Raw genomic sequence first — 19,702 nt, forward strand, 5'->3', positions numbered from 1 at the left:
GAGTTAAAATGTATTACGATTGTTACCCTTTGTACCATTCCACTTAAGATTCGAACCGTGTCTATAGTTTCCCCCTGCTCTGTGTTTTGAAAATATACCCTGTTGAAAAAATTCGAAATCACAGGCACTGGACACTCGGTGCCGTAGTTACAATGAATGCTTTTAGAAATTAGTTACGCAAGTAAACTTTTACTAGAAATATTCAGATGCACATCGCGCCAAGTACGTTGCGGCCCTGAGAGAGGCGACATATGAGCCACATCCGCCTTGTGTGATGGCTCTACTCATTTGATCGACTCATGAAGCTCTGCATTCATTCACGGCTTCTCGATCGCTCGGTGACATAATTTTCACATGCGTGTTAACGATCATTTCCAGCAAAGTGCCTTACGTCTTCCTCACCTTTGTAGTTGTCGTTACCGTCTAAACTGTCCCCCACCCTCCCTTTCCTCCCGATAATGATCACGTGATCTTTACCAGGATCCTCAGAGAGATTAAATGACAGTTACGTCGCAGAACGCTGATCTTGGATTAAGTCTACTACGAGGACCATTCCAAAGGTTCTGCACAGAGCGCATGTGCGTCCGTAACAGTGGAACGACCGCCGCGCGAAGTGGAAGTTGTGAACCGTACTTTCAGCTATCATCAGGTGTTTTCAGTGTTATGATAATTTTCTTTTAAGTGAGATATTCTGATCTGAAATGGAGGGGGAAATGACTCAAGTCAAATCTCACGCAGTGCACAGCAATCTAACAGCAAAATTAAAAATTTGCGGGGAAAAATATTAACGAAATTCACAATACTCTAATTGAAGTTTGCGAGATTAATGTACCGGTTCGTAACACACTGCCACGGTGCGCTTCCACAGAACACCCAAGGAGTGGGCAGTCTGTGCATCAGACTACACTTCCGCTGTCATTATTCACAGCATTTTGGAAGACGATCGACGCAAAACGTACGAAGAAATTGCAGATGAAGTGACGTCACTGCCTCTTCGATCTTCAGAATCATAACAGAGAAATTACAGAACAGAAGAGTCACTGCAAAATGGATTTGTAATCATCCAAGTTGAGAACGAAAAGCAGTTCGCAAGAGAATCGCACAACAGTTGCTTCAATGCTACGAAACAGAGGAAGCTCAGATTATAAACAGGAATTGTTGTTGTGGATGAAACATGAATTCCAGATTTTGAGTTACAATTGATACGCTGGGCCACTGTTATTGAGGAGAATGGAGGTTACCTTGAAGACCTGAATAAAGTCCTTGTGTGAAATTAGAAGATAATTGAATTATAACTTTACAGTGTGTAGAATTTTTGGTATGACTCTCATAGTTACCCAGTATTCACTACCCTGTATTAGTTCAGACAGTCCCCTCCCATGACAGTTCTCTAGCAGAAGGACCTTCTTGATCTTTTTAACCCTCTCACTGTTACAAGCCCACACTTATATTTTTTTGCTGTTTTGTCAGGGTGTTCCCTACTCCATGGATTGTCTTCACACTATCATCGATAGCCTCCAGAAAAGTGAAGGTATTGGAAACGCCGACACTAAAGCTGGAACACTTGCAGCATCTCTTGGATCCTTCGCCTGATTTGGCAAGTTTGACTATGTTTCAATTACCTAGGAAATTCTTGAGCACTTTAATGAGAAATGCAGTTCTTAATTGTTCTAATTCTGTATGCGATAGTGCCGGATGAGGTGCTCCTTCACCATAGTTGTGGAACTATAAGCGCAACTACACTCCTGGAAATTGAAATAAGAACACCGTGAATTCATTGTCCCAGGAAGGGGAAACTTTATTGACACATTCCTGGGGTCAGATACATCACATGATCACACTGACAGAACCACAGGCACATAGACACAGGCAACAGAGCATGCACAATGTCGGCACTAGTACAGTGTATATCCACCTTTCGCAGCAATGCAGGCTGCTATTCTCCCATGGAGACGATCGTAGAGATGCTGGATGTAGTCCTGTGGAACGGCTTGCCATGCCATTTCCACCTGGCGCCTCAGTTGGACCAGCGTTCGTGCTGGACGTGCAGACCGCGTGAGACGACGCTTCATCCAGTCCCAAACATGCTCAATGGGGGACAGATCCGGAGATCTTGCTGGCCAGGGTAGTTGACTTACACCTTCTAGAGCACGTTGGGTGGCACGGGATACATGCGGACGTGCATTGTCCTGTTGGAACAGCACGTTCCCTTGCCGGTCTAGGAATGGTAGAACGATGGGTTCGATGACAGTTTGGATGTACCATGCACTATTCAGTGTCCCCTCGACGATCACCAGTGGTGTACGGCCAGTGTAGGAGATCGCTCCCCACACCATGATGCCAGGTGTTGGCCCTGTGTGCCTCGGTCGTATGCAGTCCTGATTGTGGCGCTCACCTGCACGGCGCCAAACACGCATACGACCATCATTGGCACCAAGGCAGAAGCGACTCTCATCGCTGAAGACGACACGTCTCCATTCGTCCCTCCATTCACGCCTGTCGCGACACCACTGGAGGCGGGCTGCACGATGTTGGGGCGTGAGCGGAAGACGGCCTAACGGTGTGCGGGACCGTAGCCCAGCTTCATGGAGACGGTTGCGAATGGTCCTCGCCGATACCCCAGGAGCAACAGTGTCCCTAATTTGCTGGGAAGTGGCGGTGCGGTCCCCTACGGCACTGCGTAGGATCCTACGGTCTTGGCGTGCATCCGTGCGTCGCTGCGGTCCGGTCCCAGGTCGACGGGCACGTGCACCTTCCGCCGACCACTGGCAACAACATCGATGTACTGTGGAGACCTCACGCCCCACGTGTTGAGCAATTCGACGGTACGTCCACCCGGCCTCCCGCATGGCCACTATACGCCCTCGCTCAAAGTCCGTCAACTGCACATACGGTTCACGTCCACGCTGTCGCGGCATGCTACCAGTGTTAAAGACTGCGATGGAGCTCCGTATGCCACGGCAAACTGGCTGACACTGACGGCGGCGGTGCACAAATGCTGCGCAGCTAGCGCCATTCGACGGCCAACACCGCGGTTCCTGGTGTGTCCGCTGTGCCGTGCGTGTGATCATTGCTTGTACAGCCCTCTCGCAGTGTCCGGAGCAAGTATGGTGGGTCTGACACACCGGTGTCAATGTGTTCTTTTTTCCATTTCCAGGAGTGTATTACAGTGGAAAGGCTAGCACATGGCCGTTCGCAAGATTATAAAAATGTTACTTTTGATATAATCGATGCTCTTCGTTTGAAAAATACGTAGTCCCTCAGGAACTAAATTTGAGACGAAATAAGAAACTTTTGCTGTATCTCAAATGATTGATAGTTTCCCCTTAGCACAGAGTGGCAAAAAATAGGTGTGAGAAAGTTTTTGTCTACTACGACATAATATCGGGTGATAGATTCTTGCTAACATATAGTTGCTATAGTATACAAGTTAAAATTTAATGCAGATGGCTTTCAAAGTGCTTTCCTTCTGGAGCAATGAGTGTGTAGAGCCTTGAACTTAATCCCGTGACGGCTTTCTGAAGAACACCATTTTAGACTGCACGGATCTCTCTGGAACTTTCAGTACCAACATCCTGGAGTGTTGTAGATGCATGTTTCAAGACTATGTCCTGCAGATAACCCCATAAGAAATAACCACACGGTTTGAGATCGGGACTTTAAGGTGACCATTCCACACGACTTGCAGCGAATGTTGAGGTGCCCAGTGCAACGATTTGATCTCTGGACGTCTCGTGTAAGAAATCGAAGACGTCGGCAGTCTGATGTGAACGTGTTCCATAGTGTATGAACCAGCAATTTCGGAATATTCGGCCACTTGGTGCAAATTCATGACTCAGTACCTGTCTATTTGCCTGTTGTGACAGCTCCCTCAACAAAAATGGGCCCAATAATGTATTGTGCACCAAACAGTGACTTTTGCTTGATAAGGTGGAGCGCAGCTAGAACATTCTCAATAGTCCAGTGGTGCCAATACTGTTTGTTGACGTACCCATAGAGATGGAAATGTGCTTCATCACTAAACCAGATACAACCCGTATCGACTGTTCCATTTTCAGAAGCCTCGGGCATCAAAATTCCAAAACAATATCGTCGCTTCACATACTTGTCCTTCAAAAGTTGGCACCGTTCAATTTCGTGAAGGAAAAGGTTAAGTTTGTCTTTCGTTATTCTGGTAAGACTATCGCGACATCCCCAGTCGCTGTGCAAGTAAATGTGATGAATAGCGAGAGCAGGCGAGATGCCACATAGACCCCCACAGAAACGAAAACAAGAAAAAAACGGGTGTGAACTATGTTACAACGAAGAAATTCAAGAGTCAAAACTTCCAAAACGGAACGCAAGAGGGATAACATGTGGTATCTGTGTAGAACAAATAGGGTTGTCAAAAAATCGATGAAGAAGAATTTCGTGTGGTGATTAAACATTACTTTATGAAAGGCAAAACGCCTCGGGAGACTGAAGAGATGCTTGATAAACATTACGGTGACTCTGAACAGTTTATAAGTGGTTTCAAAATTTTCGGAGTGGCCATATAGGCACAAGTGATGCTGAACGTTCTGGACGCCCTGTGGAGGATACTACTTCAGAAATCATCGATATAATCCATGATATGGTGATGGATGACAGAAGAGTTAAGGTGCGTGAAATTGCTAGTGCTGTGGGCATCTCGAATGAACGGGTACATAATATTTTGCATAAACGTTTGGACACGAGAAAGCTATCCGCAAGATGGGTTCCGCGGTTGCTCACGCTTGACCAAAAACGGAATCGTGTGAAGTGTTGCAAGGATGGTTTGCATCTGTTCAGGAAGAATCCGCAGGACTTTAAGCACCGTTTCGTCACTGTGGATGAAACATGGATACGTTACTATACAACTGAGATCAAACAACAATCTAAACAACGGTTTACCAAGGGAAAATCTGCACCAAAAAAAGGCGGAGACTAGTCCTTCGGCCGGAAAGGTTATGGCGATTGTCTTTTGGGATTCGCAAGGGATAATCCTCATCGACTATCTGGAAAATGGTAAAACTATTACAGGTACATATTATTCATCGTTATTGGACCGCTTGAAAACCGAGCTGCAAGAAAAACGCCGGCGATTGGACCGCAAAAAAGTCCTTTTCCATCACGACAATGCACCAGCCCACACCTCAGCAGTTGTGGTCGCAAAATTAATGGAAATAGGATATTAACTCGTTTCATATGCCCCCTATTCTCCAGACTTGCCCTCTCAGACCACTATTTATTCCCCAACTTGAAGAAATGGCTGGCGGGACAAAGATTTTATTCAAAGGAGGAGGTGACTGCAGCAACTAATAGCTATTTTGCGGACTTGGACAATTTCTATTATTCGGAAGGGATCAACAAATTAGAACAGCGTTGGACGAAGTGTATAAGTCTAAAAGGAGACTATGTCGAAAAATAAAAAAGGTTTACCCCAAACACATAAGTAGTTTTTATTTTTGCATAGACTTTTCAAACGCCCACGGTAGAATATCGTCGACGTGCTGCTGCGGTATAAGACTGCCGCGGATGGCTACGAAAGGGGTCCTGCTATGAATAGAAATGTGAAGCAAACGATAAATGCTGGTTGTCGGGCTGTACGGAGGGCGACAGACAGGTTGATATCCCACCACTGCCCAGAGGGTCTCCAGAGATCAGACACGTGTTCTACCTGTAATGTCGTCGACTGGAGTAGAGTTATTTTCAGTTATGTGCTGCTTCCAACTGAGTCCTGATGAACAGCGAAGATATCTGGATACGACTTGGACACCAGCGAGATACCAACCTGAATGCCACGTACCACACTACCCGAAAACTGGGAATGATGGTCTGGGAAGCCATTTTTATTCTAGCAGGAACCATTTGGTTATCGTTGGAAGCACCTTACTTCACAGCAATGTGTCAACGATATTCTGCGCCCCGTTTTGTTTCCCTTGACGGTAAGCCATCCTGGCTTACACTTCAGAAAGATAATGCCAGTCTGCATAGGATGAAAGTTTCTACAGCTTCTCTTCGTGCTTGCCAACCCTATCTTGGCCAGCAACGTAGCGGGATCTCTCCTCAATTGAGAATGTTTGGAGCGTTATGAGCAGGGCCCCCCAAGCAACTACGGGTTTTAACGATCTAACGCGCCAGTTGGACAGCATTTTGCACGATATTCCTCAGAAGGACATCAAGCAACTGCATCAATCAGAGCCAAACCGAAGAACCAACTGTGAAGGGGCAGAGGTGAGCCATTGCGTTATTGACTAAATCAATTGGTGAACCTCTTTATCTTGAATATATCATCCAATTATTCTGAAATTATAATCATTTATTTGCCTTTACATATCCACATCATGTACATCACATCTACTGATTTCCGTCCCATTCTGATAATTACTTCATGGTGTGCTGGTTTTTTTGGAGTGTATCTTTTTAGTCCTGAAATTAATGAAATCGAGGTTTGTGGGAATATATCAGCAGCAGCAGGAGCCTTTTTCCTACAGAGAATTGGTTCCTTGTCGGCAGTGTGTTTAAAGGGAGAATTTTGTTCAAAGAAAAGTCGGAGTTAAGTAGTTTATTCGAGGGTGAGTCAAATGAAAACTTAAATTTGTAATAACAAATCGAAATTTCGCGCCGTTATCCTGTAAGTTGGTAAGCGTGCTACAAACAGCGTGCAGAATGGCCTGTAGGTGGCAGCATAGTACAGATGCACACACACCGTCGCAGTATCAGTATGAAGATGGCCTCCCCACTTACGACTTGCACCAGGGAAGAACAGCGTTCTGTTATTCGGTTTTTGCGTAGTGAAGGTGTGAAACCTATTGAAATTCGACGAATGAAGGTTCAGTACGGTGATACATGTGTCACAGCAGCAAGTCTACGAATGGAGTAGGAAGTTCGCAAATGGTGTGACTTCAGTGGAAGATGCTCCTAGTCCAGGTCAGGCACAACGATTTGTGACTCCACAGAACACTGCAGCAGTTGAAACCATAGTGAAAGAAAAACGCAGAGTGACACTGAATGACATTGCAGCATGTTTACAGATTAGTCATGGGTCAGCACACCACATTGTGCAAGATGTGCTGCAGTTTCACAAAGTGTCTGCGAGATGGGTGCTACGGCAGCTGACTCCTGAAATGAGAGAATGACGTGTTGATGCTTGTGAAGAACTTCTTCAGCGCTTTGAACGAGAAGGTGATGGCTTCCTTGCAAGGATCGTTACCTGGGGACGAAACTTGGTTTCACTTCCACCAACCGGAAACGAAGAGAGTGAGCATTCCTAAACACCAAAACCAAAGAAGTTTTGAATCGAACCATCAGCAAGGAAGGTTATGCTGACTCTCTTTTGGGACGAAAAAGGCGTCATTTTGGAGCATTACATACCTAGAGGGACCACTGTCACCAGTGCATCATACACAGATCTCCTAAAACATCATCTGTGGCCTGCAATCAAATCAAAGCGACGTGGATTTCTGTCAGCAGGTGTCCTTTTGCAACACGACAATGCAAGGCCCCACACTGCCTGTACAACAGTTGCAACAAACACAGACCTGCATTCTGAGTGTCTTCATCATCCACCACACTCACCAGACCTTGCCCCAAGTGATTTCCATATGTTTGGACCACTCAAAGACGCAATGGGAGGAAAGAAGTTCCATTCTGATGAAGAGGTACGCCACGCGGTACATGAGTGGTTGCGTGGACTACCAAAAGGATTTTTTTATAAAGGAATTTATGCACTTTGTATGCGCTGGCGGACTTGCATTGAGCGTGGGGGAGATTATGTTGAAAAGTGATACAGCTTTGTACCACTTCTGCACAATATATAATATTTAAAAAATATTTAAGATTTTCATTTGACTCAACCTCGTACAACAAGATAGACGCCACATTGTACTGAACGTGTCTGCACGTCGAGAAACACAGCTTCTGATCTCTCGTACCTGTCCCTCCTACAGAAACATCTAATGAGGAGCAAAGATCCGAAGCTGATACTGCTCTTTGGGAAAAACCCAAGTTGTAGGCATTTGAGTATGGGCCCAAGTCGAATGTGGGAGAGTAGTAAAAAGTGACTCATATCATAGTTAACAGGTGAACGTTACAATTTTTTTATGTTACAGGCAACTCCAGGAGAAGTCAGGGAGGCAGTTAAACACGCAATTGATGCCGGTTATCGCCATATCGACACCGCTGCTGTGTACCGCAACGAGTCAGAAGTGGGCGAAGCACTGCAGGAGAAATTTAAGGAAGGGGCAGTCAAGCGGGAAGAGATGTTTGTCACCAGCAAGGTAAGTACTTCCACAGAATATATATATATATATATATATATATATATATATATATATATATATATAATGTGAGATGCAGGCATGGATCTAGAATTCGATATTGCGGTGGCGGGGGGTACACAGTTCATTACAGCCTCCCCCCCCCCCCCCACTCCCCTCAAAAAGAATCTAGCTGTCAGCACTTTTAATGTGTTACAAATATCGAATACAATAAATCAGGTAAAATATTTTCATACAGTAATAATTTGTTTACATAAATAATAATTTGTTTACATTAAAACTTAGCAGAGTGAGTACAATATTACTTAGCCCATAGCTGCCGTCAGGGCGCGATAAGGGAGGGAGCAACGCTAATGGCGGAAGCTCCTTAGCAGAAGGGACAGCGTCTAGGAGTGGTGTAGTTCTACAGCTTAGGCCAGGCGTGTCCAACCTTTAGCTTACCTGGGCCACATAAGGAAGAAGACTAGTATTTTTGGGCGCCCATACTGCACTTAAAACTAAACATAAATGCTGAGGAAAATAAAAGGGGAAAAAAAAGAAAATATGTGTACAACTATGCTTCCGCTGTTTGCCGATAGGTGGCGACAGCAGAAAGTAGCGGTCGAAAGAAACAGATCGCAGGCGTCACGCAGTTAGATTGGACCTCGGTCAACATAACGTCATTCAAACATTAGTCGATTTGTGTCTGCATCAAAGGGAGTTAGATTGGACCTCGGTCAACATAACGTCATTCAAATATTAGTCGATTTGTGTCTGCATCATAAAGCTGTTATTGATTGAAAATGCCAGTTTACGAGCCTAATTCTCGTCATTTGCAGGAGTTGTTGCTGTTTTCTTTCAATATGAAGAAAACAGCGGCTGAGTAACATCGAACGCTCTCAAGTACGTATGGTAAGGACGCTATTAGTGAAAGAACGTGTCGTGAGTGGTTTCAACGCTTCAAGAACGGTGATTTTAACGTCGTAGACCGGCATAATGGTGGAAGAGAGAATGTTTTCGAAGATGCAGAATTGGAGACATTACCGAGCGAAGACTCGCGTCAAACTCAAGAAGAATTGGCACGATTAGTGGGAGTGATACAGCAAGCCATTTCAAAACGTCTCAAGGCTATGGGCATGATTCAGAAAAAAGGAACTTAACGTCCCGTGTGAGCTGGAACCAAGAGACAATGAACGGCGTTTGTGTCTTTGTGAACAGTTGAGGCAAAAAAGGAAGGGATTTCTCCATCGCATTGTGACCGGGGATGACAAATGGGCTCATTACAATAACCCTAAACGCAAAAAATCATGGGAATATCCCGGCCATGCTTCCACGTCGACAGCCAAACCGAATATTCACGGCTCCAAGATCATGCTCAGCATTTGGTGGGACCAGCTTGGTGTCATGCACTATGAGGTGTTAAAATCAAGTGAAACATTGCAGCACGACAACACTCGACCCCACGTTGCAAAAGAGGTCAAAACGTGCTTGGAAACGTTAAAATGAGAAGTCCTACCCCACCCACCGTATTCTCCAGACATTGCTCCCACTGACCATCACCTGTCTGGATCAATGGCGCATGGCCTGGCTGACCAACACTTCCGATCTCATGAAGAAGTCACAAATTGGACCGATTCGTGAATCACTTCAAACGGTGAACAATTTTTTCGACGCCGGATTCGTACACTGCCCAAAAGATGGGAAAAAGTAGTGGCCAGCGATGGAAAATACTTTGAATGGTACATGTGTAATCAATTTGTTTCATTAAAGCCTCAAATGTTGGGGGAAAAAAACGGCGGAAACAAAGTTGTACATCTTGTAAAAAAGACAGTTGGAGGTGTATATAATTAACTCACATCATCGTGCCGCGGGAGTTTCAAATTGAAAATATTCAGTTTATCATAGCTTTACATAAACAGTATTTTTTTTCTGATCGTGTGACAGTCGCTTGTTTCTTGGACGGTACTGATTCTTGCTTCGGCTCGCATGCGGCCCGCTGCCCACGGATTGGACATCCTTCGCTTAAGCCTTCACACAGACGCCTATCAAAGCACAACTTACAAGCCACCGCTAGCGAGTCTGCAAACGATCATATTAACTGGTTATGCCAGTATGACCAATTATTTGAGAAGTCCACCGTTTATTATTAAAAACACAGTGGGTACACGATTACACTGAAATTGCAACACAGGGAACGATTTATTTTCGCCTGTTCTGTACACCTTTCTTCTTTCTCTTGTTGCCATGTTAAAATTATTTTATTTTCCCAAAACACAGCGCAGTTTACACTATTTCACCTCACTAACATGCTAATGCAGCTGCAACTGCGACAGAATCTAGAAACAGTCTACTATTAAACAAACAACTGACGACAAGTACGGTCAACAGCTTATGAAAAGATCGTTCTGTGGTAAAAATGAGACTGTGATTCCTTCACTTAGGTTGTTACAAACCTATAATAATGCTAATTTCACCAGCTATCGGTATCCCAAAACACAGAGGAGTTTCCAATGTTTCATCTCACTAACATGCTAATGCAGCTGCAACTGCGACAGAATCTAGAAACAGTCTACTATTTATCAAACAACTGACGACAAGTACGGTCAACAGCTTATGAAAAGATCGTTCTGTGGTAAAAATGAGACTGTGATTCCTTCACTTAGGTTGTTGCGAACGTATACTAACGCTCATTTCATCAGCTATCTGTAGCCCTTAACATAATTACATATTTTCCTTGAAAAAATCTGTAATCACTTGTCTATCGCAGTAGATAAGGAAGTTTCGCAGGTTAGCTGTATGAAAAAATATTCTCCATTTTGAACTCTGTCATTTTCCAAAAATTCCTTTCGTTATCTCGGACTGTTTATGAGATGCGAGAGATGTTAGGAATATCTCACTTCTACTCTACCGTTTGCCACACGATCGAAAGTGAATGCATTACATACAGTCTATTTTCTTGAGATTGGAGATAGATAAGTACCGATGTGACAAAAGTGATGGGATAGCGAGATGCACATGTAAAGACAGCGGTCGTACCGCGTGCACGAGGTATAAAAGAGCAGTGCATTGACAGAGCTGTCATTTGTATTCGGGTGATTCTTGTGAAAAAGTTTCCCGCGTGATTATGGCCGCACGACAGGTATTAACAGATTTGGAACGCGGAATGGTAGTTGGAGCTAGACGTATGGGACATTCCAGTTCGAAAATCGTTAGGGAACCCAGTATTCCGAGATCCAGTGTGTCAAGAGTGTGATGGGAACATCACATTTCAGGCATTACTTCTCACAACGGACAACACAGTGCCCGACGGCCTTCACTTAATGACGGAGAATAGCGGAGTTTGGATAGAATTGTCAATACTAACAGGGAAGCAAAATTGCGTGAAAAAACAGCAGAAATCGATGTGGGACATACGCGGATTGTATCCGTTAGGACAGTGTGCCGAAATTTGGCGTTCATGGACTACGACAGCAGACGACCGACGAAAGTGCCTTTGGTAAAAGCACGACATCGCCTGCAGCACATCTCCTGGTATTGTGACCATATCAGTTGGACCCTAGACAACTGGGAAACAGTGGCCTGGTCACATGAGTCCCAATTTCAATTGGTAAGAACAGCGTGGTACAGACCCCGTGAAGCCATAAACCCAAGCAGCCAAAGAGGCACTGTGCAAGGTGCTGGTAGCTCCATAATGGTGGGGGCTGTGTTTACCTGGAATGGACTTGTTCTTCTGGATGTTTGGCTACTTGGAGACCATTTACAGCCGTTCACGGATGTCATCCTCCCAAACAATGATGGAATTTTTATGGATGATAATACACCATATCAAAAGCCACAGTTGTTCGTGATTGGTTTGAGGAACATTCTGGATAATTTGAGTGAAGGGTTTGGCCACCTAGATCACCAAACATCGAACATTTCCAGAGCATTATCAAGGAGTCAGTTTGTGCGTAAAATCCTGAGCTGAAACACTTTCGTAATTATGGATAGTTACACAGGCGATAAGGCTCAGTATTTCTGCAGGGGACCTCTAACGACTTGTTGAGTCCGTGCTATGTTAAGCTGCTGCAGTACACTGGGTTAAAGAACTTTTGTCACTTCAGTGTAGATCTCGTCTCAAGTTTAAAGAAAAATTGAATATCTTAGCGCTTTCTCGTGTACAGAAATATATAATCTAACATGTATCAAACACCTCTATTTTTCATTGCAAACTATTCAAATTTCACACAGTATCTTACTTAATATAAAAATATCATAATAACTAGTCATAATCATTAATGAAGTGATAAGTAGTTCATCATGAAGCTGACAAACCAGGCTATGAGATGTGAAAATCATTTTTTTTACTGTCGTTTGAGAAAGGTTGCTGTGCAGCCGGCATGTGCACATCTCTATTCCTGCAGTGTAGCCAAGATGGGAAGAGAATGTTTCATTTATAAGTGAAAGTAATCCAGAGTTCAGTAGGTGACAGGCAACAGACACACGCAGCTCAACACCCCCCCCCCCCCCCCCCCCCCCAGAAAAAGAGGGAGGGGTGGACCTCACATTACACTGAGGACAAAAATGCATTTCTGTGCTCAGGCCAAGTAATAATGCACGAGTTCTATAGTTCTATGTCACTTTAGCATATCTTCCAAGAAATTTTAATACAATAAAATGCAGAATTGTGCCACACAATTGATTTAAGAGACACAATAACAAGAAACTCTCACTACTTTGAAAGCATCGAAATTTAGCCAGTATAAAGTCAAAGGATGCATTCACCATCATCAGCATTTCACTTAGTTGCGAACACAGGGCTGGAAGCTAATGCTACACAATCATGCAAATGAGGGAATCCTGTTTCTTGCAGTCACCTCCTTCTACTTTCTGGGGTAAGTCTTTCTGCTAGTTTTTGCTTATTGTGGAGCTCTTTACCTTTCTCTCCTGCTTTACTCAACTTCTTGTTGTTTGCTGATCAATTTTAGAGTCATGTTGAAATATAAAGAAAAGTATTTCATCTGTATCCTTAATAATTTACTGCTATGCATGGGTTAAAGCACTCAGCTGAATGTTTGCATGTTGAGTTCTGCCAGTGGTTTGTGAGTGAAGGGGAATCTAGATTTCTGGATCCTCAGTTTTCATTTCTTCTTTCTCATTCAGCCTGTCAGGATATACAAATTCACAGAACACGTGCCATTACGCATCAGAAAAATCCTAGCAGTATTTCAAAAATTGGTGTTTGGCATGCAGCATTTTGTGCTCTCATCATAACACTATTCTCCCATTTGACTGGTAATGTTAACTATTATATCCAGGAACTCTTTAACTCTATGTTACTCAACTCTCAAAAAATTAGTGACTGTATCGGCATTTTCAGCAAGGCACACACTACAGTCTGTCGTTTCTGATGAGGACATGACAAGGTTGTCAAAACCTTATCATGAGTGCATGATGTGTTTGGAGAGGACCCGACAATCAACAAAGGCTATGCAGTCTCCTGACCACTTTTATCAACTGATCTCTCTCTCTCTGTGATTTTGGCCTGTGAGGCATATTGAAATGTTAGGTATATTCAAATAATACTTACACACTGGAAAAGCTGCAGCTGAACATTGAAAACCCATCTCGCAGTTTGTGAAATTGTGCACAGCATTGATGTCAGAGAGGACCAGTCAAGCATCTTGTCTGATGTTCATTAACAAAGGCCAATCCTGTATCAGTCTTTTGCTGGCCGGGATGGCCGAGCGGTTCTAGGCGCTACAGTCTGGAACCGCGCGACCGCTTTGGTCGCAGGTTTGAATCCTGCCTCGGGCATGGATGTGTGTGATGTCCTTAGGTTAGTTAGGTTTAAGTAGTTCTAAGTTCTAGGGGACTGATGACCTCAGAAGTTAAGTCCCATAGTGCTCAGAGCCATTTTGTATCAGTCTTATAGTGAATATTTTATGGACCAGTTTTATTTTGTGTACTCTGTATACTATAATGTCTGTGACAGAAAGTGAAGACTTAAGAAGAGACTGAAGACAGAAAATGATTAGAGATGAAGGAGGAAAGGAAAGGAGAAAGAAGAACATGAGGCCAGCAATTAAAGACTAGAAAATGCAGATTGTGTTGTACTGGAACTCTTATTGAAGAAAAGACTAAGCTATCATTATTTTGAGATAAACCAGTAATCCCATAGATTTAATAGTAGTAGTAATTACTGGTTGCAATTACAATAATTTGTGATGATTCAGACAGCGGTAAAATTACTATAGCACCTAAGGTGTTTAAATCATTCTCAGCTTTCAAGCCATATGAGATCAGAATGAAAACTCCAGCTTTCACATTTACCTCCTAGTGTTTCATCAGAAACAACAGACTGTTGTGGTTGTGTTATGGGGGCCTTTTTAAGCTCATAGATGGCTTGTGATTGGTCAGCACGGATCATCACCTATTGTGCTTCTTTCTCTCTGCAACATTACATCTACCAAAATATGTAGGCTTTTTGGAATACTAGGCATAACACCTGTTTTCCAGTCACCTAAGAAGATAATAGAACTGCTATACCCAGTTAATGAAAGACTCAGTCTCAGGGTAATTGTGCAGACCACCAATGTCACATTAACAATCATTAATTTGAGATAATGACAGTTGGCGAGCACAGTTTCACAAGTAAACACAGAATAATGTTTGACGAAAATAAAATATTGTCCCAGCCTATTCATACTGAGATTCTGTTATTAAGAGGCTGCAGAAATCAGAATAAGTGAGAATAATTTCAGCCAGCACAGTGGCAATACTCTTAGTGGTGCATGGCAGGGAGCTCTTGACTCTGAAAAGAAACAAACAAATTCTTCAAATTGCTCCTTTTAGAGCAGTGGCACCACTAGTGCAGGCATTCACAAAATCTTTGGCAGCATGATGTGATGATCATATACATCAACCAATCACGAGCTGTATATGGGCTATAAAACATCAACATAACAGTGCCAATGACAGCCAGTTTGTCCTGAAAAAGACAATCAAAATGACTGTCATAAATTCAAGTCTTTACTCTATCTGATGAGGAAGAACACTTTGAGTGTTTTATACAAGGTTTTTGCAACTAGAAACTTCATTTTCGTAACATCCATGCTTTGAATGGAAATATTATACACTGTGATTCCATGACAATGGTAAATATATCAATTTGAGGTAAGGGACCCTTGTCTGGAAATGATGGGGTAAAGGTTATAAATGAAAACTGTTGCGACTCCCTATGACAGTGGATTGGTTCTACTGCAATCTCCTTCCTTTTCACATTTTGGAAGGAGGTAGTATAGACCAAAATGTTGTTGTTGTGGTCTTCAGTCGTGAGACTGGTTTGATGCAGCTCTCCATGCTACTCTATCCTGTGCAAGCTTCTTCATCTCCCAATATGTACTGCAGCCTACATCCTTCTGAATCTGTTTAGTGTATTCTCTTGGTCTCCCTCTACGATTTTTACTCTCCATGCTGCCCTCCAATACTAAATTGGTGATCCCTTGATGCCTCAGAGCATGTCCTACCAACCAATCCCTTCTTCTTGTCAAGTTGTGCCACAATAAGGAAACAAATATTCAGGAAACGCGGGCTCTAAAGTCCTTAAGACCTATGAGAATTTTTTTCAGTAGAAGAGATGTGTTTCAGTGTAGTAAAGATAAACAAGTGCTCACTTTAGAGCCCATGTTTACTGAACATATTTTTCTTGTTTTCATCTATGCTATGCCTTCCCAAAATATGGAATGCAAGGAGCCTGCAGTAGAAGAGGTTCACAGTGAGAGGTATACGAACAATTTTTACTTGCACATTTCAACTCATTTGCTTTAGGACTAGGATCCAATACCTCAAATTGATGCATTTACCCTTCTCTGTTAAACACAATGTTTGTAACATCATTACAGAATAATCCTGGGCATCAGTGTACCTTTCTCATTGAAGCCATCAACTGTCATATTTTTCCAGCTTAAAAAGTGAACTGCAGCCTTGTGAATAAAATCAGAATTTAGCTCTTCCTGGCAGTAAAAACAAATTTTTCGTTCTTAATACAGAATTGAAGATACATCATTCGGTGTCAAAGTTTGGTTTTCCATGCTTATTCCAACTTTCAACCTGTTATTAATATAACAGTATTTTTATCTTTCCACATGTATATTGAGTATTAGTAGGATGGAGACATTAAGTTCCATGGAGAATTATCACTTTAACTTCCCTTTCATGTATGAGATTATTTTAATATTACAGTTACAACACTCCACTTCACAAACACTCATTGCAGTCTTATACATGCTACATGCAGCCTCTATGAGGCTGTATCAAAAATGAAACCAAACTTATATTTTTAAACCTTTTTATTTACATTTCAGGCACAGCCCTTCAAGCTCCACTTGCACTAATACACTTGCACCTCTAATATTTTATTTCATTTTGCAAAAGATTATTTAAATTCAGCTTTTGTGATGCTTGACAGAGCCTCCATTACTTTTTTCTTCATCTCAGCAGTATCAGCAAAACATACTCCTTTCACGTCTCTTTCCATTCTATGAAACAAAAATGTCACACGGGGCAAGGCCAGATGAATATGGGTTGGTGAGGAACAGGTGTCATACCATTTTTGGTAAAGAATGATTGTACAGATAGGGCTGTATGAGCAGTGATATTGTTATGGTGGAAAAATCACTCACCCAACAACCACAAATCAGGCCCCTTCTGCCACACATTGTTGCTTATCTTTTCAAAACTTCCAATTAGAAAGCCTGGTTAACTGTCTGAGTCTGTGGAACAAACTCTGAATAGACGATTCCTGTCACATCTAAAAAATGAATCTTAATGTTTGATTCACCTGACGAGCTTTCTTGGGGTGAGGTGAACTTGAAGTCTTCCATTGGCTTTGCTGTTGCTGAGGTTCTGGGTTGTAAGCACAGCACCAAGTTTTGTGGCCAATGATAATTTTTGAAAAAAAGTTTGGATTATTTTGGGATTCTTGTTTCAAAGCACAGTATGCTTCCATGAGACCTTGTTTTTGTTCAGCATTCAGCAGTCATTGCATGAATTTGACAACCACCCTTTTCATTCCCAAATACTCTGTCACAGTTTGCTGTAGTGAGCTCCAAGTCACTCCTGACAGATCTAAAATTTCTTCAGTGTCTGTTGTTGATCTTCACAGATGACTGCATGAATGTTTTCAACATTTTCATGTGTTTGGGCTATGGAAGGATGACTAGTATGAGGTTTGCCATCAATTCACATTCCACAATTTTTGGAATGGGAATACAATTCAGACAGTTGAATTTTCCCAACAGTCTCATCCTTGCACTTCAGTTTTAACATTTCAAGAGTTTCTGTTCCACTTTTTCTGATCAAAAATCAGAATTTTACCATCTCATGCTGTTGATACAAATTAGCCATTGCAAAAACAACAATCACATGAAATAGTTGTCACTATAATCCCTGTTAAACTAGTCCTGACCTTCTTCAGTAAAGACACTTAGCCAACTGATTCTGGAATGTTCATTTTATGTGCTCCTAGTGACAGAATGCACTACTAAAAAAACTCTGCCCATCAAAAAATTAGTTTAGTTTTCTTGGGTATCCCCTTGTAGAGTTTACATGATAGGCTGAAACCAATCTCAACATTGAGGTCTACACACCAAGTATGCATCATCATTTCCGCTAGGAGAAACTTGAAATTGAGTGTTTGGTTTCCTACACAGTAGTCTTATGTGGATTCTAGTGAGTTATTACCTGACAATGGCCTTATAAGTTAAATACTGGGTTGAGTCAGTAGTAAGCAAATCTTAGTGCAACAAATATTAATGCAATTTGTTTGCTTTTCATACATAAATATGAAATTGTTCTTCCTAAATGTGATGAGAGTATCCATCACTGTTATATAAAATTCTGTTATGATTGCTACAACATAAGGCTCACAATTACCAAATACCAGATATAACCAAAAGTCATCAGAAACCACAGTTGATTGGGTACCATCTCTTATTTTGAGTACACAGTCATATAGAATTTTTGAAATGTTGTCAGCTATGACTGTACTGTTTTATTTATTCACAACTGCAATTTTTGCTTTCCAGTCATTGTTAAGTGGTAATGAAGTATGTCAGCTAATATCAAAATGGCCATTTATTTTGACATGTACCAAAACATTTCATTACCTCTTGAGGATGGCTCAAAGGGAAAAATGCAGTTATTAAGAAATAAAGTAAAATAGTGAAATGCAACAAGATCATGTAATTAAAAAAATGAATGTTAGTGAGTGACCGACTGTACATCCTAGAGTATGAAACTGCAAGCACAGTGCATCAACATTATAATATTGTCCATCAGAATGAATCAAGGGAGAGGACAGAGAGAGTTCAAACCCATGTCCAGCCATTCAGATTTAGGTTTTCCATGATTTCTCTAAATAGCTTGAGGCAAATACCGGGATGGTGTCTCTGAAAGCGCATGGCCAACTTCCTTGCCTAATCCAATGGGACCAATGACCTCACTGTTTGGTTCCCTCCCTAAATCAACAAACCAACCAACTGAAGGGATCCACAAGTCCTAAGTCTGAACATCCAGTCAGGAATTTCACAGAAATAAATGTGTCCATGTTCACTATTAACATTTTTAATGTGAACTGGAAGCATCAAGAAAGTACATATGCCAAATGTAACTTTCCAATGAAAGCTTGACTTAACCAAACATCTTTGAGATTAATTGGAGTATCTGTGCTAGTACTTTGATAATAGATCCAGCTACATCCAGTGATCATACCTCAGGAAGAATGAAGACAAGTTACATTTTTAACATATCACAGATGAGTGGAAATATATGTGTGAACATTTAAAGTGTCAGAAAGAGGTCCAACCCACTGTTAGCAGTATGTGTACAACCTTTGAAAAGGGCAACAGTAGGTGTGCTGTTACAGAAGGGCTCAAAGAGAATTTCCTGTATTGTGAATTTTGAAACTTCCTGGCAGATTAAAACTGTGTGCCCGACCGAGAATTGAACTCGGGACCTTTGCCTTTTGCGAGCATATGCTCTACCATCTGAGCTACCAAAGCATGACTCACGCCCGTACCTCTCAGCTTTTCTTCTGCCAGTATCTCCGCTGTGAGGACCGGGCATGAGTCGTGCTTCGGTAGCTCAGATGGTAAAGCATATGCCCGCGAAAGGCAAAGGTCCCGAGTTCGAGTCTCGATCGGGCACACAGTTTTAATCTGCCAGGAAGTTTCATATCAGCGCACACTCCACTGCAGAGTTAAAATCTCATTGTGAATTTTGTCTGGCACAAAGTGTAGTGCCACTGAACAGTTATAGGGTGCTTCCTGTGAGATCATGAGAGTCAAAACAGTGGGTAAGAAAACTCATTTTGCATATCTGTGCAAGATATTTACATGACAGATTAGTAAGATAATTTCTGGAATTCCTAAAATCAGATATTTGCCAGTAGAGAAATGCCTGTG

At 42.3% G+C, this 19,702-nt stretch overlaps 1 protein-coding gene across 1 annotated transcript in view; it reads left to right on the forward strand.

Annotated features, from left to right (window-relative positions):
* Positions 1 to 19,702, forward strand: part of LOC126100141 (aldo-keto reductase family 1 member B1-like) — a 103,035-nt gene that overhangs the window by 50,826 nt on the left and 32,507 nt on the right. Inside the window, exon 2 of the mRNA XM_049910681.1 lies at positions 8,112 to 8,279. Within this exon, the coding sequence (XP_049766638.1) occupies positions 8,112 to 8,279 (168 nt within the window). The remainder of the gene's footprint in view (positions 1 to 8,111; positions 8,280 to 19,702) is intronic.

Source organism: Schistocerca cancellata, chromosome 9 (assembly GCF_023864275.1).
Source record: "Schistocerca cancellata isolate TAMUIC-IGC-003103 chromosome 9, iqSchCanc2.1, whole genome shotgun sequence".
NCBI classification, from domain to species: domain Eukaryota; kingdom Metazoa; phylum Arthropoda; class Insecta; order Orthoptera; family Acrididae; genus Schistocerca; species Schistocerca cancellata.